This window comes from Crocodylus siamensis, chromosome 1 (genome assembly GCF_052110815.1).
Source record: "Crocodylus siamensis isolate JL-2025a chromosome 1, ASM5211081v1, whole genome shotgun sequence".
NCBI classification, from domain to species: Eukaryota; Metazoa; Chordata; order Crocodylia; family Crocodylidae; genus Crocodylus; species Crocodylus siamensis.
Genome location: NC_143395.1, coordinates 269,566,187 through 269,580,413, shown reverse-complemented (window position 1 = coordinate 269,580,413; position 14,227 = coordinate 269,566,187). Strand labels below are relative to the sequence as shown.

Genomic DNA, 14,227 nt, shown 5'->3' with positions numbered 1-14,227 from the left:
ATAGGGTAAAGTATCCTGCAGATAATGTCAACCTGAAGTTCTTGATTGCAAAAGCTTGCTTCTTTTTTTGCTTGTACACTAACATGTGCATAATGTGTAACCATACAGCAAGAGGATCAAATTCAGCCTTAGCTGAGGAGGGGCACATCTACCAAAGCCACCTGAGTTGTAACAGTTTACATTAGGGAAGAATTAGGCGCCACATGTTCTGCACATCTGCATCTCTTGCAGTTTATGCCTGTCTGATATCCCACCTTAGACATCTTCTGCATAAATCATGACCTATTTGTTCTGGAAGATTTGAAACAGAGATATGTGGAAGCAAAAATATTCTTTTTCTGACCATACTAAAGGTATTTTTTGTACAGATATTCTTGCAAATCCCTGTTGCAAGCACAAAATCACTATCCCATCTCCTACATATTTTTTTATATTGAAGGTGTGATGTAACAGATAACAGCCCTGTGGCTTTCTTTAAACCATTTTGACCCTGTGTCTTCAGTCTTTGTGTGGAAAATGAAAAAAAAAAATGATGTGAAAAGGAAGGTATGTGTGTGTCTTGTGGCATATATCTCTGTTGGGCAAATGTTTGTGTATGTATCTACCTTCCTGGTTCCATTCTATAGCTGTGCTTCCACCAAATGTGATTAGGACATATAGCTTCTTCCCATGGGTTTCCTCTTATTTGTATGTTTATTATATAGTAAGAACCTTGTTTTTACTGACTTGAAAGGCCACTGTAACTAGTCATCTTCTTTTTGAATGTCATGTAGATATTCACAGTTATTGAAAGCAGCAATGTGCTACTTGATGCAGCTAGTTCCAAATAGCATGGCACCTGTGTATGTAAAATTACAATAAATTGTACAGGGTATATTATACACCCCCTGCTCTCATATCTGATTTGTGACTCCTGCAGTCAAATACGTAGAACTACTGAATTTTGTCAAATACATATTGTAGCATTTGGGGACATGAGAAAAGGTGTTGTGTGCTTCAATGAAGTGACAGGCAAATTACAATCTAGTTTTTCAGTGATGACTTATAGTAGAAAAAAATTACAAAAAAGTGTAAACATGTGTCAGATAAAGTTATACACACAGAAATGGAAGCTGGATTTGGCAGCCTTTTAAAATTTTGGTTCCCAAACTGTACAGATGACAATGTGCTAAATACTGGGCTTTTAATTTTTGTTTTTCACTCTGTCCCAAGTAATATACAGTTATTCATATAAAAATGAAACAGCTCAATCACGAAGAATGTGTGAGGCCTACTCCAGAATACAGTCACTCGGGATGTGGGAGACTTCAAACAGGCAGAGCAGGGATAGAAACCTGGTTTCCATGTATCAAGTAAGTGGTGTAACCACTATGTTACTGGCTATTTCTGTCAGTCTTTTTCAAGATGGGAATATTGGACTTTTGCATTTAATGCCAGGAGGTGAGGCTACAATTGTCTAGTGCAGTGGGACTGACGTTTTTGACAGGAGTGCCAGAAATTAGCCCTGCACCCTCACTATGATCCTCTTCACATACCCAGTCTTCTGCTCTGCATTCTTCTTTTTTCCCTGTGCTCCCTGCCCCATCGGCTGCTCTGCTTTCTGCTTCCTGCCCTATCTGCCACTGTGCCGTGTGTTCCCTTCCTGATCTACCACATGCCACATACAGAGGTTGCCTATGCCACCTGCGGTACATGCACCACAGGTTGACAACCCCTGCCCTAGTGGCTGAGGGTGCTGAGCTAAGGGAAATACTACCTGGGCTAGTGGTGACTGACAAGTACTGGCCAGTACTTGGCAGTAGCACCCATGTCCTACCCTTTAATTCTGCATTTTACTCGCACCTAGTTTTGGTGGCTCTCCGTTCAGCAGGTTTTTTGAGGGGATCTTTTCCTGGGGTGTTCAACTCTTTCTATGCAGTACACTATATTGTACAGCTCAGCTGAGCCTAGGAGTCCACTGGATGACAAGAGCATGAGGAACTGTGTTGCAGTGTCCCAGTAGGACATTGATTAAATGCTTAACTCAAGCACTGAAAATGGGACTTTGGCTCACAAATCCCCAGCAAGCTTTTGAAAATGTTAACCCCCAGAGCTTTATTTAGGAAGAAAGCAACAGGCTTAGATTAAGCACTTTAAAGGCAACACTCGACATATACATTAGAGAAACATACGTTAAAAAGTGAAATAAAGCAGCAATTTTTAAAGTTTACTTTTAGGGCAGTTTCAATGTGTATTCATTTTTGTTGCTGTTTTTTGTTGTAGCCCCATACCTATAAATTGCCATTGCTTCTGTTTTGTAGCAGACACTGTCTGGAATTGTTCCTATTCATACTCTGGAGCCGATGTGTAGAGCAGTCATTGTTAGATTGTGGCAATTCCCTAGGAGTACTAGAATGCTTTCTAAGTACAGAAAAGACATATGCTCTGGTCTCACAAGGAACACTGGAATTCATTGCAAGGTTTGGGTCAAACTCTTGACCCTAAAAAGCATATACTCTTAAAGATAAACACACAGTTTCATATTGCTGCATCCTCCAAATGAACCCCCAGCAACCTTCTGTATGCCTTTTTCGTGTACTTCTGCCCTCCAGGTAAATGAAGGGCTTGCCTCATTGGGCTCTTTTAGCCATCTGTGTAGCTGTATCTCAGGTGCATCAGTGTAAAGCAATCTTTCATACTTACTCAGTCTATCCTCATTTCAAACAATAGGAGCATCCATAACCAGACTCTGTTTACACTAGAGGCTTACACTGGTTAGCAACAATTGCATTGTTAGGTTGGTAGCTAAAATCCTCAATGTACAACAGACTTGAGACAATGATGTGCTGGATTGTTGCACTGCAGTGTTCTGAGTCTAAGATTACTATATAATGTGATATTGTCAGAGATATTGATTGGCAAATACATGAAAATAGAATTAATAAAGTATACAAAGTTTGAACGAAGAATGGACTAGGGAGAATCTACTCAACAAGAATTATCATTGGAGTCTCTGGTCTAGTCTTAGTTTTTGCTTGTTTTAATTCAGAAATCCCAGACAGTGTCTACAGTAGGAAGTCATGCAATTTATATGAGGACAGTGCTACATTTAGAAAAACTCAGGTTTCAATACACATTGAAAATTACCTGGAAACTGATTTCTATGTCCCCTGCTTTCTTCATAGGACAGAGATGTCCTTTAGTCTTACAGTGTTAGTTCCTGTTAAGATAGCAGCCTTCATGACATAAAGTTAGAGGAAATGACTGAAAAAGAAATATTGTGACAGGTATTATTTTAAAATATTTGCTGTTTTGAGGCTTTACGTAAGCAACTCCTTTAAAAAAAGTAAATAGCCAACTCCAAAGTGAATACTTACTATGCAGAATATCCATTTAAGAGCCTAAATTTCCTTCAGAAAAATACCAGCATTTATTTACCTATGCAATGCTTCATTATCATTTAAGGGCACTATTTAATAACTTTCTGGTACTTGGTCACATTTTGAGTTGTGTTTGTTTTATTTTTTATTATTTTAGATTTAAACATTACAAGTTCAGGGTGCCTGCAGTATTGGTTTAATCCCATAGCATCCTAAGGACCATCCAGTAGCATTTAAGATCATCTCTAAATAATCCAACAATAGCCAACCAGCATTACATTATCACATGGTAACAAATGATAGTACAGGATAATTGGACTATGGCAAAATTGATTGAATTAGGATGACCCTGTACCTTTTATTCTAACGAAGCAGCTATCTCAATTAATGACCCAATATAACCCCTGGAGATGGATAAGGAGCTGAGAAAAGATGCTATTTAAAATAATTTAAAAAACCAAAAAGAGCCCCCAAACTCTCAAAACCAAATTCTAAATGAAACGAACTGCTGAACTGAATACAAAATAAACCAGATCCTCTACTGATGCAATGACATAGTTACATTGTTTGCAACCCACTGTATGCATATTCACCAATTGAGTGCCTCTGCATGTCCTTTCACAACATATGAAAAAGTATGGTTAGGCTCAGAAGAGTTTATGCTATACATCTCTGATTTGTTCAGTCTATAAGGGGAAAATCTACCCTGTCTTCAGCCCACATATACTGCCTTTCCTCTTTGTTAATTATTTTAGTGTTTATCAATTTTTGTATAGGAGGAATAGTGCTTAGAAATGAATGGCTATTTAATACTCATCAAGCACCATTTCACTCTTTTGAGTATTGGTTTCTAATTCTTCCCATGCAAGACAGACTCATATAAAAAAAGTCCTGGTAAAGCAGCAATCAGTACCATTCACTAGCACATAATTAGGTGGAGTATACTGAATTACTTTTAAATAGTGTTACCTCTCCTCTTTTTTCTAACATTGGCACATCTCTTTCAGAAAGGTGGGAGATGAGGCAGATATGCAGTCCCACAGACTCTCATCTCAGAGGTACAAGCTTCTATATATTTTTATTCAAAGTGTGTCTGTTGTTCAATATAAATTTATTGGTATCCATTGATATCTAAAACATCATTATGAATTCCTGCTTTATTTAGATACTCTGGCCGCTACTTCCATTTCCATAGGAATTCTTCTGGAATTAGTGACACTGTAAATATTGGCAGCAAATTGACTTTGTGTCTGTACGTGTGTGTGTGTGTGCACGTGCACGCACGTGTGTTAGAGCAGAGAGACAATATTTTCAAAAGGTTTTCTATTTTGTGTATGAAAGGTTTTCAACAAGAAAAGCCTTAAGCAGAATCTATGAGTGCATTGCAATACCAAAATATTTACTAACATCTCCATTCAAAACCCACTAAAAATCTCCTTTCCATTTAAAAATTAACAGGGTTTTAAAAGTTGTTAGTTAATTATAAAAAAGAGGTAGTAGAAAAAATGTTAATTTAGGTCAACCCCAGCAACTGTTGCTGCTACTTGTCATAACAGGAGGATGTCTGAAATATGGCATTGAATGTAATTACTAAAGTTGGATTTAAAAATGTTTTAATTAAGGCAGTGGTGACATTTTTGTGTTAAATTGTCTCATTTCTAGTGCTAAACTATTGCATAAGTCATGCAGTCTCACACATTGGTAACATATGTGCACTTTTTGGATCTTGCTTTCATATGTGTCATTATTATTAGTGTCTTGCAGTGATATGTACTGTAAGGAGAAGAAGAGTGGTTACTGTTGGTAGGAATAATAAAGCAAGTCTGAAAGAACAAGAATAAAAACGTCCCCAAACTTAGAATGATTAAAGTAATTTTAAAAAATGCAGCACTAGGATGTAACTGTTGTAGTGCTGCAACCAGAAAGAAGCCAATCTTCGTGCAACTAGGAAGTGGCCTGCACTGCCTAGAGAAGCTCTTTGTTACTCTTCCAAACAACCATCCTCAACTTGAGGGTTTTTTTGTTTTGTTTTGTTTTGCTTTTTTTTTTTACCAGCCCCCTTCATCCGTTCAACAAAAAAACCAAACTCTGTTTCCCCATTCTCTATGCAGTACATTTAGACTCAACTTCAGGGAGGGAGGGCAGGGAAGCTAGGATTGGTCTTGGCCATAATTAATGCCCTGAGTTTGGTCAGAAGGCTTCCAAGTTCTTTATGACTTAGAAAAACTGCGAGGGACACCTTTGTCTTATTCAGTAAAAAGCCGAATCCTGGCAGATACAGAACGAGCCTGAAGAGCTCTGAATTGCAATGGTATGGAAGCAGTTCTCCTACCAGACAGCATACATAAAGGGACGCTCTAATTGTATGTACAGCAGTTTCTTTGAATGCACTGTTCCCATACATTAATTATTAAAGACATGCAGCTCCTTTTTTAACGCAGCTTTCCTGAGTCACATGCCTGCAATTATCTGGAGTGGAATCATGGAAGTGTGCACCAGCAATCTGGTGAGACCCTTTTAAAATGTGGGTAATTTTGTCATATCATTTTTCAGATGCATTCTGTATTTACTGCTATCTTGAATAGGGATGTGGAAATTCTGCTTAACAGTCATTTTATTTCCCAAAGTCAGCATAAAGACAAAGAACAGGGAAGAACAAAATAACCAGCTTTGCTATGAATCTGAACCAAAAAATGCAGACGAAAAATGCCATTTTTACATTGACTGACATGTTTTGTTATAGAACAAGACCTGGCATAACAAAGCACTAACCTCGTTTTCACTCACAAATGCACTGTACCCCAACTGTCTGTTTTTTTCCACAATCGGTACAATAGTGCTTTGTAATTCAAGTTCTCACAGTGCAGACATAAAGCACAAACAGCTGAGATAGACTACGCTGTAGCTGAATTCCTATTTTATACATTCAGTTTTTTTAAACACAGATTCTTTTACATCCTAATAATGCAAAGAGCTCTTGGATGACAAATAATGCATCCTTTGTCTTTTTACTTACCAACCGAGGCTGAGGGCATGTGTGTTCTATCTCCTCCATGGTTTCTGACAGAAGCTCATTAGAAAGGGATTTTGGGATACCTGTTTCTGACTCAGCATCGGTTGTGAGCACTGGCATGACCAGTGAATGTTTCCTTCTGCAATGCCCTCTCTGTTATTCTCTTCTCAGGCAGATGTTTTTCTTTGTCATATAATTTCCACTCCCACCCCCTTCTTTCACTGTCCCTTCCCTAGAGGAATTAAAGGTTTTTCTTTCAAGGAGAAGCAAAGAGGCAAGGCCTCAGTTTATCACTATAACAACCAGCCGGCAACAGAGCAGCTGGTATGGGAACAGGATACAGTATTCTCATTTGCATGATGTCTTCTGGTTGGTTACTGTCATCATAGTACCACTCCATCCCAGTTATGTGCTGTACTGACGGACCAGAGGATACACACACCACTAGAACTGGTGGGTTTTCTTATTTAGCGGTGTAGGGTTTTTACTGTGAATAAACACGCCTTCATCCTATACATCTGACAAAACTGTCTTCCCAAGATGCTTATTAAAATTACATCCCCATACTGTCTTTTGATTAAAGGAACAATGTACTACATTGGTAGTACTGTAACTAGTAAGTAGGAGTACTGCACTCCAGTGGATAAAAACTTGCGGATGCTCACTGAGGCCCACATTTTCATAACTGAAAATTAAGTTGTATGTGCAAAACAAAAAAACAAACCAAAAAAAAGGGGGGGGGGAGGGGAAGGCACATTTATTACTTACCTTACAGGTGCAAAGGTAAATTGTACACATACCCGTGCTAAAATAGTTTCCCAAAGTCTTGCCTAGGACACTACAGGCTCATTTGGTGAAGCTTGAACTCCAGCTGTCCATAGATAGAATGTGGGTTAGGAGGCAGACATCTGACGCTCTATTTCTGACACTACCATTAGCTGGCCCTGGCAAATCACTGACCTGTTGCTGTTTTAGTTTCCACTACAAAATGAGATAATAATATCAGTCAGCTTTCAAAAGTATTTGGTGGTGTTTGAATTAATTGTGCTATAAGATTGCAACATGTTACTGCTTTTAAACTGAAATTCAAAGGCAACTACCAGCTTGATACTTCTGTTAAAAAGTGTAATGATCTGTTCTGCCTTCTGTGAAGTGAATGTGTACTACTGACATACTGATGCTGTTTATAAATCAAGGAACTTATTTATGCAGTCATCTTCTTTTCTTTAATTTTTTCTTGCCCTGTGCTTTCCCCTGCATTTTAGGGCTGAAGCAACAGCTTTTTCTGAAGAAATACTTGAGGCATTAAGTAAGGAAAAACCAGGACAGAACCAGACTGGTTTCTAGGGTTTGTTCCTGCCAACATCAAGCTTAGTTCTTACCATTGTACTTCCACTGACTTTAATGGCTTTGGGTCTTGGGCAATTCTTCCATTGATTCAGCTGCATTTTCCCTAATGTTTGAATGGATCCCAAGTACTTTCAAATTCCAAATAAAAACAAATGATTTTTTAAATTGCCCAAATCAAGCTTTGTAAAAGAAAACAGAAGTTAGAAGCAGCAGTGTTGAATAAAGGATCAAGGCTCATGATCATTCTTTGTCAATAAGGAGCTTTATTTAAAAATGTTCAGTCAGACATGGCAAAGGAAGTAGAGCAAGAAAAGAGGAAATGGAAAGATAAAGTACAAAAGAAATACATAGGTGCGAATAAAGAGGAGTAGATGGGAAAGTGACTAGAAAAAGGATCAAAGGAAAAGTTTACGTAACTAAATTCTATAGTAGAATCTGTTGTCTTGTAATTAAATTGCCTATCATTTATTCTGTCTCCCTGCCGTCCTCCACATAATGGAAGATGTACTCAAGGGAAATAATTAAAAGCGTGATTAATATAGCACCATGGCCTTAATTTGTTATTCATTTCCTTAGGAAAAAAGTTAAAGGATGTTGTACCAGAAGAATAATCCATATGCAATGTGTACATAAGGTACCACATTTACTCATATACCATGCATACCTTTCCCATAAGAATCTGCCTTCCAAAATCGTGATGTGTTTTAGGTAGGGAAACTGATTTTTCTGCCCAGAATAGAGTATGGAGATGCTATAAAATGGCCACTGCTGCTTTTCCTTTGTTTAGCTTCAGGAGTTGCACGGAGGGAGGAACAGAAGTCAGCAGGGGCAGATCCAGGGGGGATGCAGTATGGTTGCACTCCACTTTGATTAGTACTCCACCCAAAATTTAAAACAACTGCTCTGCAGCATCAGTGACATTTCTATTCAGAGGGTGCTGAGGGAGTCAACTGACATCATGACTCACTATAATCTTCCCAATTCCTGCTAATTGCTTTTTATTGCATGAGTGTTAGTGACCCTCTCTTCTTTTTAATGGTTTTGATGTTCTGCTAATCAAGCTATTGTTCAGCATTTTTCTCTCCGTTAGCTACTATTGGTCTCCGTTCTCCTATTTCACAGCCCTGCAGATTATTTTTTGGCTCTTTTCAAAATCCTAGGTCTGCCCATGAAGTCTCGTCTTCAAGAGCAACTACAGTTTCAGCTTTCAGCTTTTGGCTCAAGAGATGATAATTCATCGAAAGGGTTAAAACTGTAGCTTTTCCCTGAATAGGAAAAGGAGGGTGAGTGAGCTGAAGACTAGGCTCTGTCCCTGCTCTATGCAGCCAAAACTCTAGAAAAATCTTCCCAAAACAAGAGTATTTGCAAGTAGGGTGTGATATGAGAAAATACAGTATATGTCTTGTATCAGGAACTTGGGCTGAGTGAAGTTGGACTTGGATAGAGTCAGAACAAGTAGTCCCTGCCTGGGCTCTGATGGCGAAGCCCATCTTGGCAGCAAACAGCTCCCAGGGGCAGGGAGCAATCTCCCACCCCTTCGTGGCTGGCTGACCAGGAGCAGATTTGCTCTCAGTCAGGTGTCTACAAGAACGCTACTGCACTTGTACGCTACTAATCAAAAGTAAATTTGCCATTTGCATTTGCAGATAGCAAATTTACTCGCAATTAGCAAGGTTTACTGTGCAGGAAGCATGTGCACATGTAGACGCACATTCTTACTGCACATTCTTAAAGAGTCTTGTGTAGATACACCCTTTGTTATCTAGATTTCAGGTGTACTGGGTGAGCCAGGGAGGCTGCCTACTAATAAAAGGGACAAAAGACAGGTAGAGAGCTCGAACTTTTGATTATTTGCACCCAGATCACAAGATATGCATTTATAACCTCATCAGGCTGCTTTTTACAGTAGAATATAGAGACTTATCTATAGTCCCTAGAGCAGGGGTGGACAAAATACAGCCCATGGGCTGGATGCGGCCCACCAGGCCATTTTATCCAGTCCATGAGGCCCCTAAAAAATTTAGGAAATATTTATCTGCTGCTGGCTGCCTGTCAAAGACAACAGGAACCAGAGGCAGTAGGACCCAAGGGGAGCCTCATCAGGAATGAAATGGCCCAACCCTGCCCTCAGCCCAGCCCTGCCATGTGGTACTGGAGCAGTACGGGGGCAGGAAAGCAGGAAATCCCCAGCCATTTCCCTGCCTTCTTGCCCCCATACTGCTCCGACACCACTTGGCTCCTAGCTGCAACACTTGACTGGGAAACACAGGGCCCGCATCGGTACCAGGTGTGTGTGTGTGTGTGTGTGTGTGTGTGTGTGTGTGTGTGTGTGTGTGTGTTTATAGGGTGAGTCCGACACGCACTCCCTACCATATACCTGCACTCACACCCTGCCTTGCACACAGACCCCAACACACAGACCCCAACACTGACACCCCTTCATACACCCCAGCCACCCTCCCTCCTACACACAGCCTCCCACAAACCCCATATTCACCCACACTCCACATATCCACACATACCCACATACTCCCTCACCCCACACCCAGACCCCCCACACCTATCTATCCCTCACAGGCACACCCACACCCCACATACCCACACACCCACAGCTCCCCACAAACCTATACTCCTCCACAATATACAAGAGTATGACTTCATTTTAAGCTGTTATATACAATCACCTCTATGTGCGCTACACAAAGACATGTAAACCAGGACAAAAATATTTTTTTAAATCAAATTAATGAATGTTGTAGATGTTTACTTTTTAGAATATAATGTGGTATTTTTCTGGTTCCAGGATGGCAAAACCCCTTGTTGAAAGGTATACTTCCAGGGGCAAAGGGAGGGACTTCTGGTGGCAAAGGTCAGGGGTTAGGGGGCAGGACTCCCATTCCCAAAGATGGCAACCAGGGGGTGGGGCACCTATCAAAGACCTATGTGGCCCTCAACAGCTTTCAAAAACTGGGTAAGCGGCCCTCTGCCTGAAATAATTGCCCACCCCTGCACTAGGGAGACTCAAAAGAGAGGAGGAGGATGGCATGTAGATTGGAAGCAAGGTTTCTTGGATCTACTGAGTTCTATAATAGATAAATACTCCATATTCACACCTGGTTTATGTAGCTGAATTATTATCTCTCTAGGTAATCTGTGCTATAGCATTATAGCAGATGTTTAATTAAGCTTTACCAAGCTCATAGTTGGTTCTTCCTAATATCTAACTTAAATCCCACTTTTTGCAATTTAAGCTCATTACTACTTGTCCTGCTCCCTGTAGTCTATATGAATATCAGTTCATTACCATCTTCTTTATAAGCACCCTTTTTTGTATTTGAAGACTGTTTGTTACATGTTTTTCCTAAGTAGTCAATGGGCACATCTACAGATGTCCCTGTGGTGCCGTTGTTATTGCATTGTCGTTTAGTACTTCCTTTTGGAAGTACAACATGATGTCACAGTAACAGCCCGTACTGCACCATGCCAGTGGCGCATGGTTATTTTTAGCTGCTACATCACCCTATCAACACTCTATAGTGAGGGAGTGTGTTGCTACAGGGATGTAGTTGCAGCATCACAGTATGTGCCTGCTGATGCTATGTCCCCATAGTGCTTTGCTATGGCAATGTAGCATCATGTGTAGATGCACCCAATGATGAGGTTTGCTCTTTTTATAATAATGTTAAAGCAGGACTATGACTTGCCATCATGGTAATATTTATACTTAAGCTAGTTAAGCTACTAGATTAACACAAATTTGGCTCCGATGACCAAGTTCTCCTAAGCAGCACTACAGGAAATCTTTAGAAAGCTCCCTAGGCTGAAGTCCTCTATTTGTGCCTTTTTAATGCAGGAGAAGTCCATTTTTTCAGTTCTCCCTGAAAGTACAGGAAATAAGATTTATCACAGGCTTTAAAAGAATTGTAGTGGTAGAGCATCTTACATAAAGTTAAGAGTGCTTATGTGGATTCCACAGTAAGCTTGATAGAGAAAAAGATGTTATTTAAAATGTACTGAATATCAGAGAGGCAAGACAAAAACTATATCTTTTTCTGGTCGTAATAAAGAAACAGGAATATTAATATATATGCATTGGGACTTCCCAACAGCTACCAGCAGTGGGAAGAAGTGATATGACACTCAAAATTGTTACTTTTCTGATTTGAGACTTAAGGGATTACCTGAAGTCCCTGGCAGATGTCACATTTATGGCATGACTAATGTGTTAACCATGCACATGATATTAGGACCACAGGGATTCAAAACTGGAGCAGCTGAGCCAGTAGGCAGAGACTCAGCACCACTAAGCAGCTGGTCAAACACTACCCCCGGCCCAGCCTGGTCCTTCCCATGAGGACATTGACAAGGAGTCAGGTGACCAAGGAGAACCTATAGAAACCACGAGTCCCTGACAGTGGGGCTTTAAAACCCCTCTTACTTCCTGTGGGGCTTGTCCCAGTAACATCACTTGTGTGTGTGCTTCTTGGACCTGCTGCCTTGCTCCTGCCTGACTCTAGCCCTGCTCCTGCCTTGTTCCTGTTTGCTCTTGCCTGATCCTAGACTTCATAGATTTCATAGACATTAGGGCTGGAAGGGACCTCGGGAGATCATCGAGTCCAGCCCCCTGCCCAAAGGGCAGGAAGTCAGCTGGGGTCATAGGATCCCAGCAAGATAAGCATCCAATTTACTCTTGAAGGTGTTCAATGTAGGTGCTTGAACCACCTCCGCTGGCAGACTGTTCCAGACCTTGGGGGCTCGGACAGCAAAGAAATTCTTCCTTATGTCCAGCCTGAAACGGTCTTGCAGGAGTTTGTGACCGTTCGACCTCGTCATCCCTTGGGGCGCTCTGGTGAACAAACGTTCCCTCAGATCCTGGTGGTCACCCCTGATAAACTTATAGGTGGCCATCAGATCACCTCTGAGCCTACACTTTTCCAGGCTAAAGAGTCCCATGGCTCTCAGCCTGTCATCGTAAGATCTGTTTTCCTGACCTCTGATCATGCGCGTGGCTCTCCTCTGGACTCTCTGAAGCTTCTTCACATCCTTTTTGAATTGTGGAGCCCAAAACTGGACGCAGTACTCCAGCTGCGGCCTCACCAAGGCTGAGTACAAGGGGAGAATGACGTCCCGGGATTTGTTCGAGAAGCATCTACGGATGCAAGCCAGCGTTTTGGTCGCTTTACTAGCCGCAGCATTGCATTGCAGGCTCATGTTCATCTTGTGGTCAATGATGACCCTCAAGTCTCTTTCTTCTGTAGTGCTAACCAACGTAGCACTGCCGAGCCTATAAGGGTGCTGCAGGTTTTTCCTCCCAAGGTGGAGAACCTTGCATTTTTCGGTGTTAAACACCATGAGGTTCTCGTCTGCCCATTTGCTGAGCTTGTCCAGGTCAGCCTGGATCACCCGCCTATCTTCTGGCGTGGATGCTTTGCCCCAAAGTTTGGTGTCATCAGTGAACTTGGCCAGTCCACTCCTGACTCCAATGTCCACATCATTAATGAAGATGTTGAACAGGATGGGTCCCAGGACAGAGTCTTGAGGGACCCCACTGGTCACAGGGCACCACGATGAGTGACTGCCATCAATTACAACCCTCTGGGTCCGACCACGGAGCCAGTTTCCCAGCCAGCAGATCGTGGTGGAGCCAAGGCCACAACTGGCCAGTTTGGTATCATGGGATACCAGATCAAAGGCTTTTTTGAAGTCAAGATATATGACATCAATCTCTTCTCCCTTGTCCAGGTGATAGGTCACCTGGTCATAGAAGGAAATGAGATTGGTCAAACAAGACCTACCCGCAACAAACCCGTGCTGACTATCCCTTAGGATGTTAGCCTGGGCCAGTCCATCAAGGATGGCCTCCTTAATAAACTTTTCTAAGATCTTCCCCAGGATAGAAGTCAGGCTAATGGGCCTGTAGTTAGCCGGATCCACTCTCCTCCCTTTCTTGAAGATCGGCACCACATTGGCCTTCTTCCAGTCTTCGGGCACTACACCAGAGCACCAGGAGTTTTCAAAGATCTGTGCCAGGGGCTGGGCTATGACGCTCGCCAGCTCCTTGAGTACCCTGGGGTGCAGATTGTCAGGGCCGGCTGACTTGAAGGTATCCAGCTTCTCAAGGTGTTCCTTCACGAGGTCAGCATTGATGGAGGGTAGGGGATCCCCATCACCCGGATTTCCCTGTCCCATAGCAGGCATGGGCGTCCCATGGGACTGATGAAAGACTGACGCAAAGTACCTATTTAATAGGTTGGCTTTTTCCTGGGCGTCAGTTGTCAGTTGCCCTATCTGGTTCAGCAGGGGTCCAACATTGCCCTTGCTTTTCCTCTGGCTCCCCACATATCTGAAAAAGGACTTTTTGTTGTCCTTGATGCTTGAAGCTAGTTGGAGTTCAGTTGCAGCCTTGGCTTTCCTGGTTTGCTCCCTGCAGGACCGGACCAGTGCAGAATAATTCTCCTTGGAGGTGAATCCCGTCCTCCATCCTTTGTAGGCTTTCCTTTTTAGC

The 14,227-nt window shown here is 41.7% G+C and overlaps 1 protein-coding gene across 3 annotated transcripts in view; it reads right to left on the bottom strand.

The window, feature by feature from the left end:
* Positions 1-14,227, bottom strand: part of PCYT1B (phosphate cytidylyltransferase 1B, choline) — a 65,207-nt gene that overhangs the window by 37,705 nt on the left and 13,275 nt on the right. For 2 of the 3 annotated variants that reach the window (XM_090062038.1, XM_090062027.1), the window contains exon 1: positions 6,376-6,574. The exons of the other annotated variant lie outside the window; for it this stretch is intronic. In XM_090062038.1, the coding sequence (XP_089918164.1) occupies positions 6,376-6,492 (117 nt within the window). In that variant the 5' untranslated portion in view covers positions 6,493-6,574. Of the gene's footprint in view, positions 1-6,375; positions 6,575-14,227 lie in introns of those variants that run through there. 3 annotated transcript variants of the gene reach the window in all.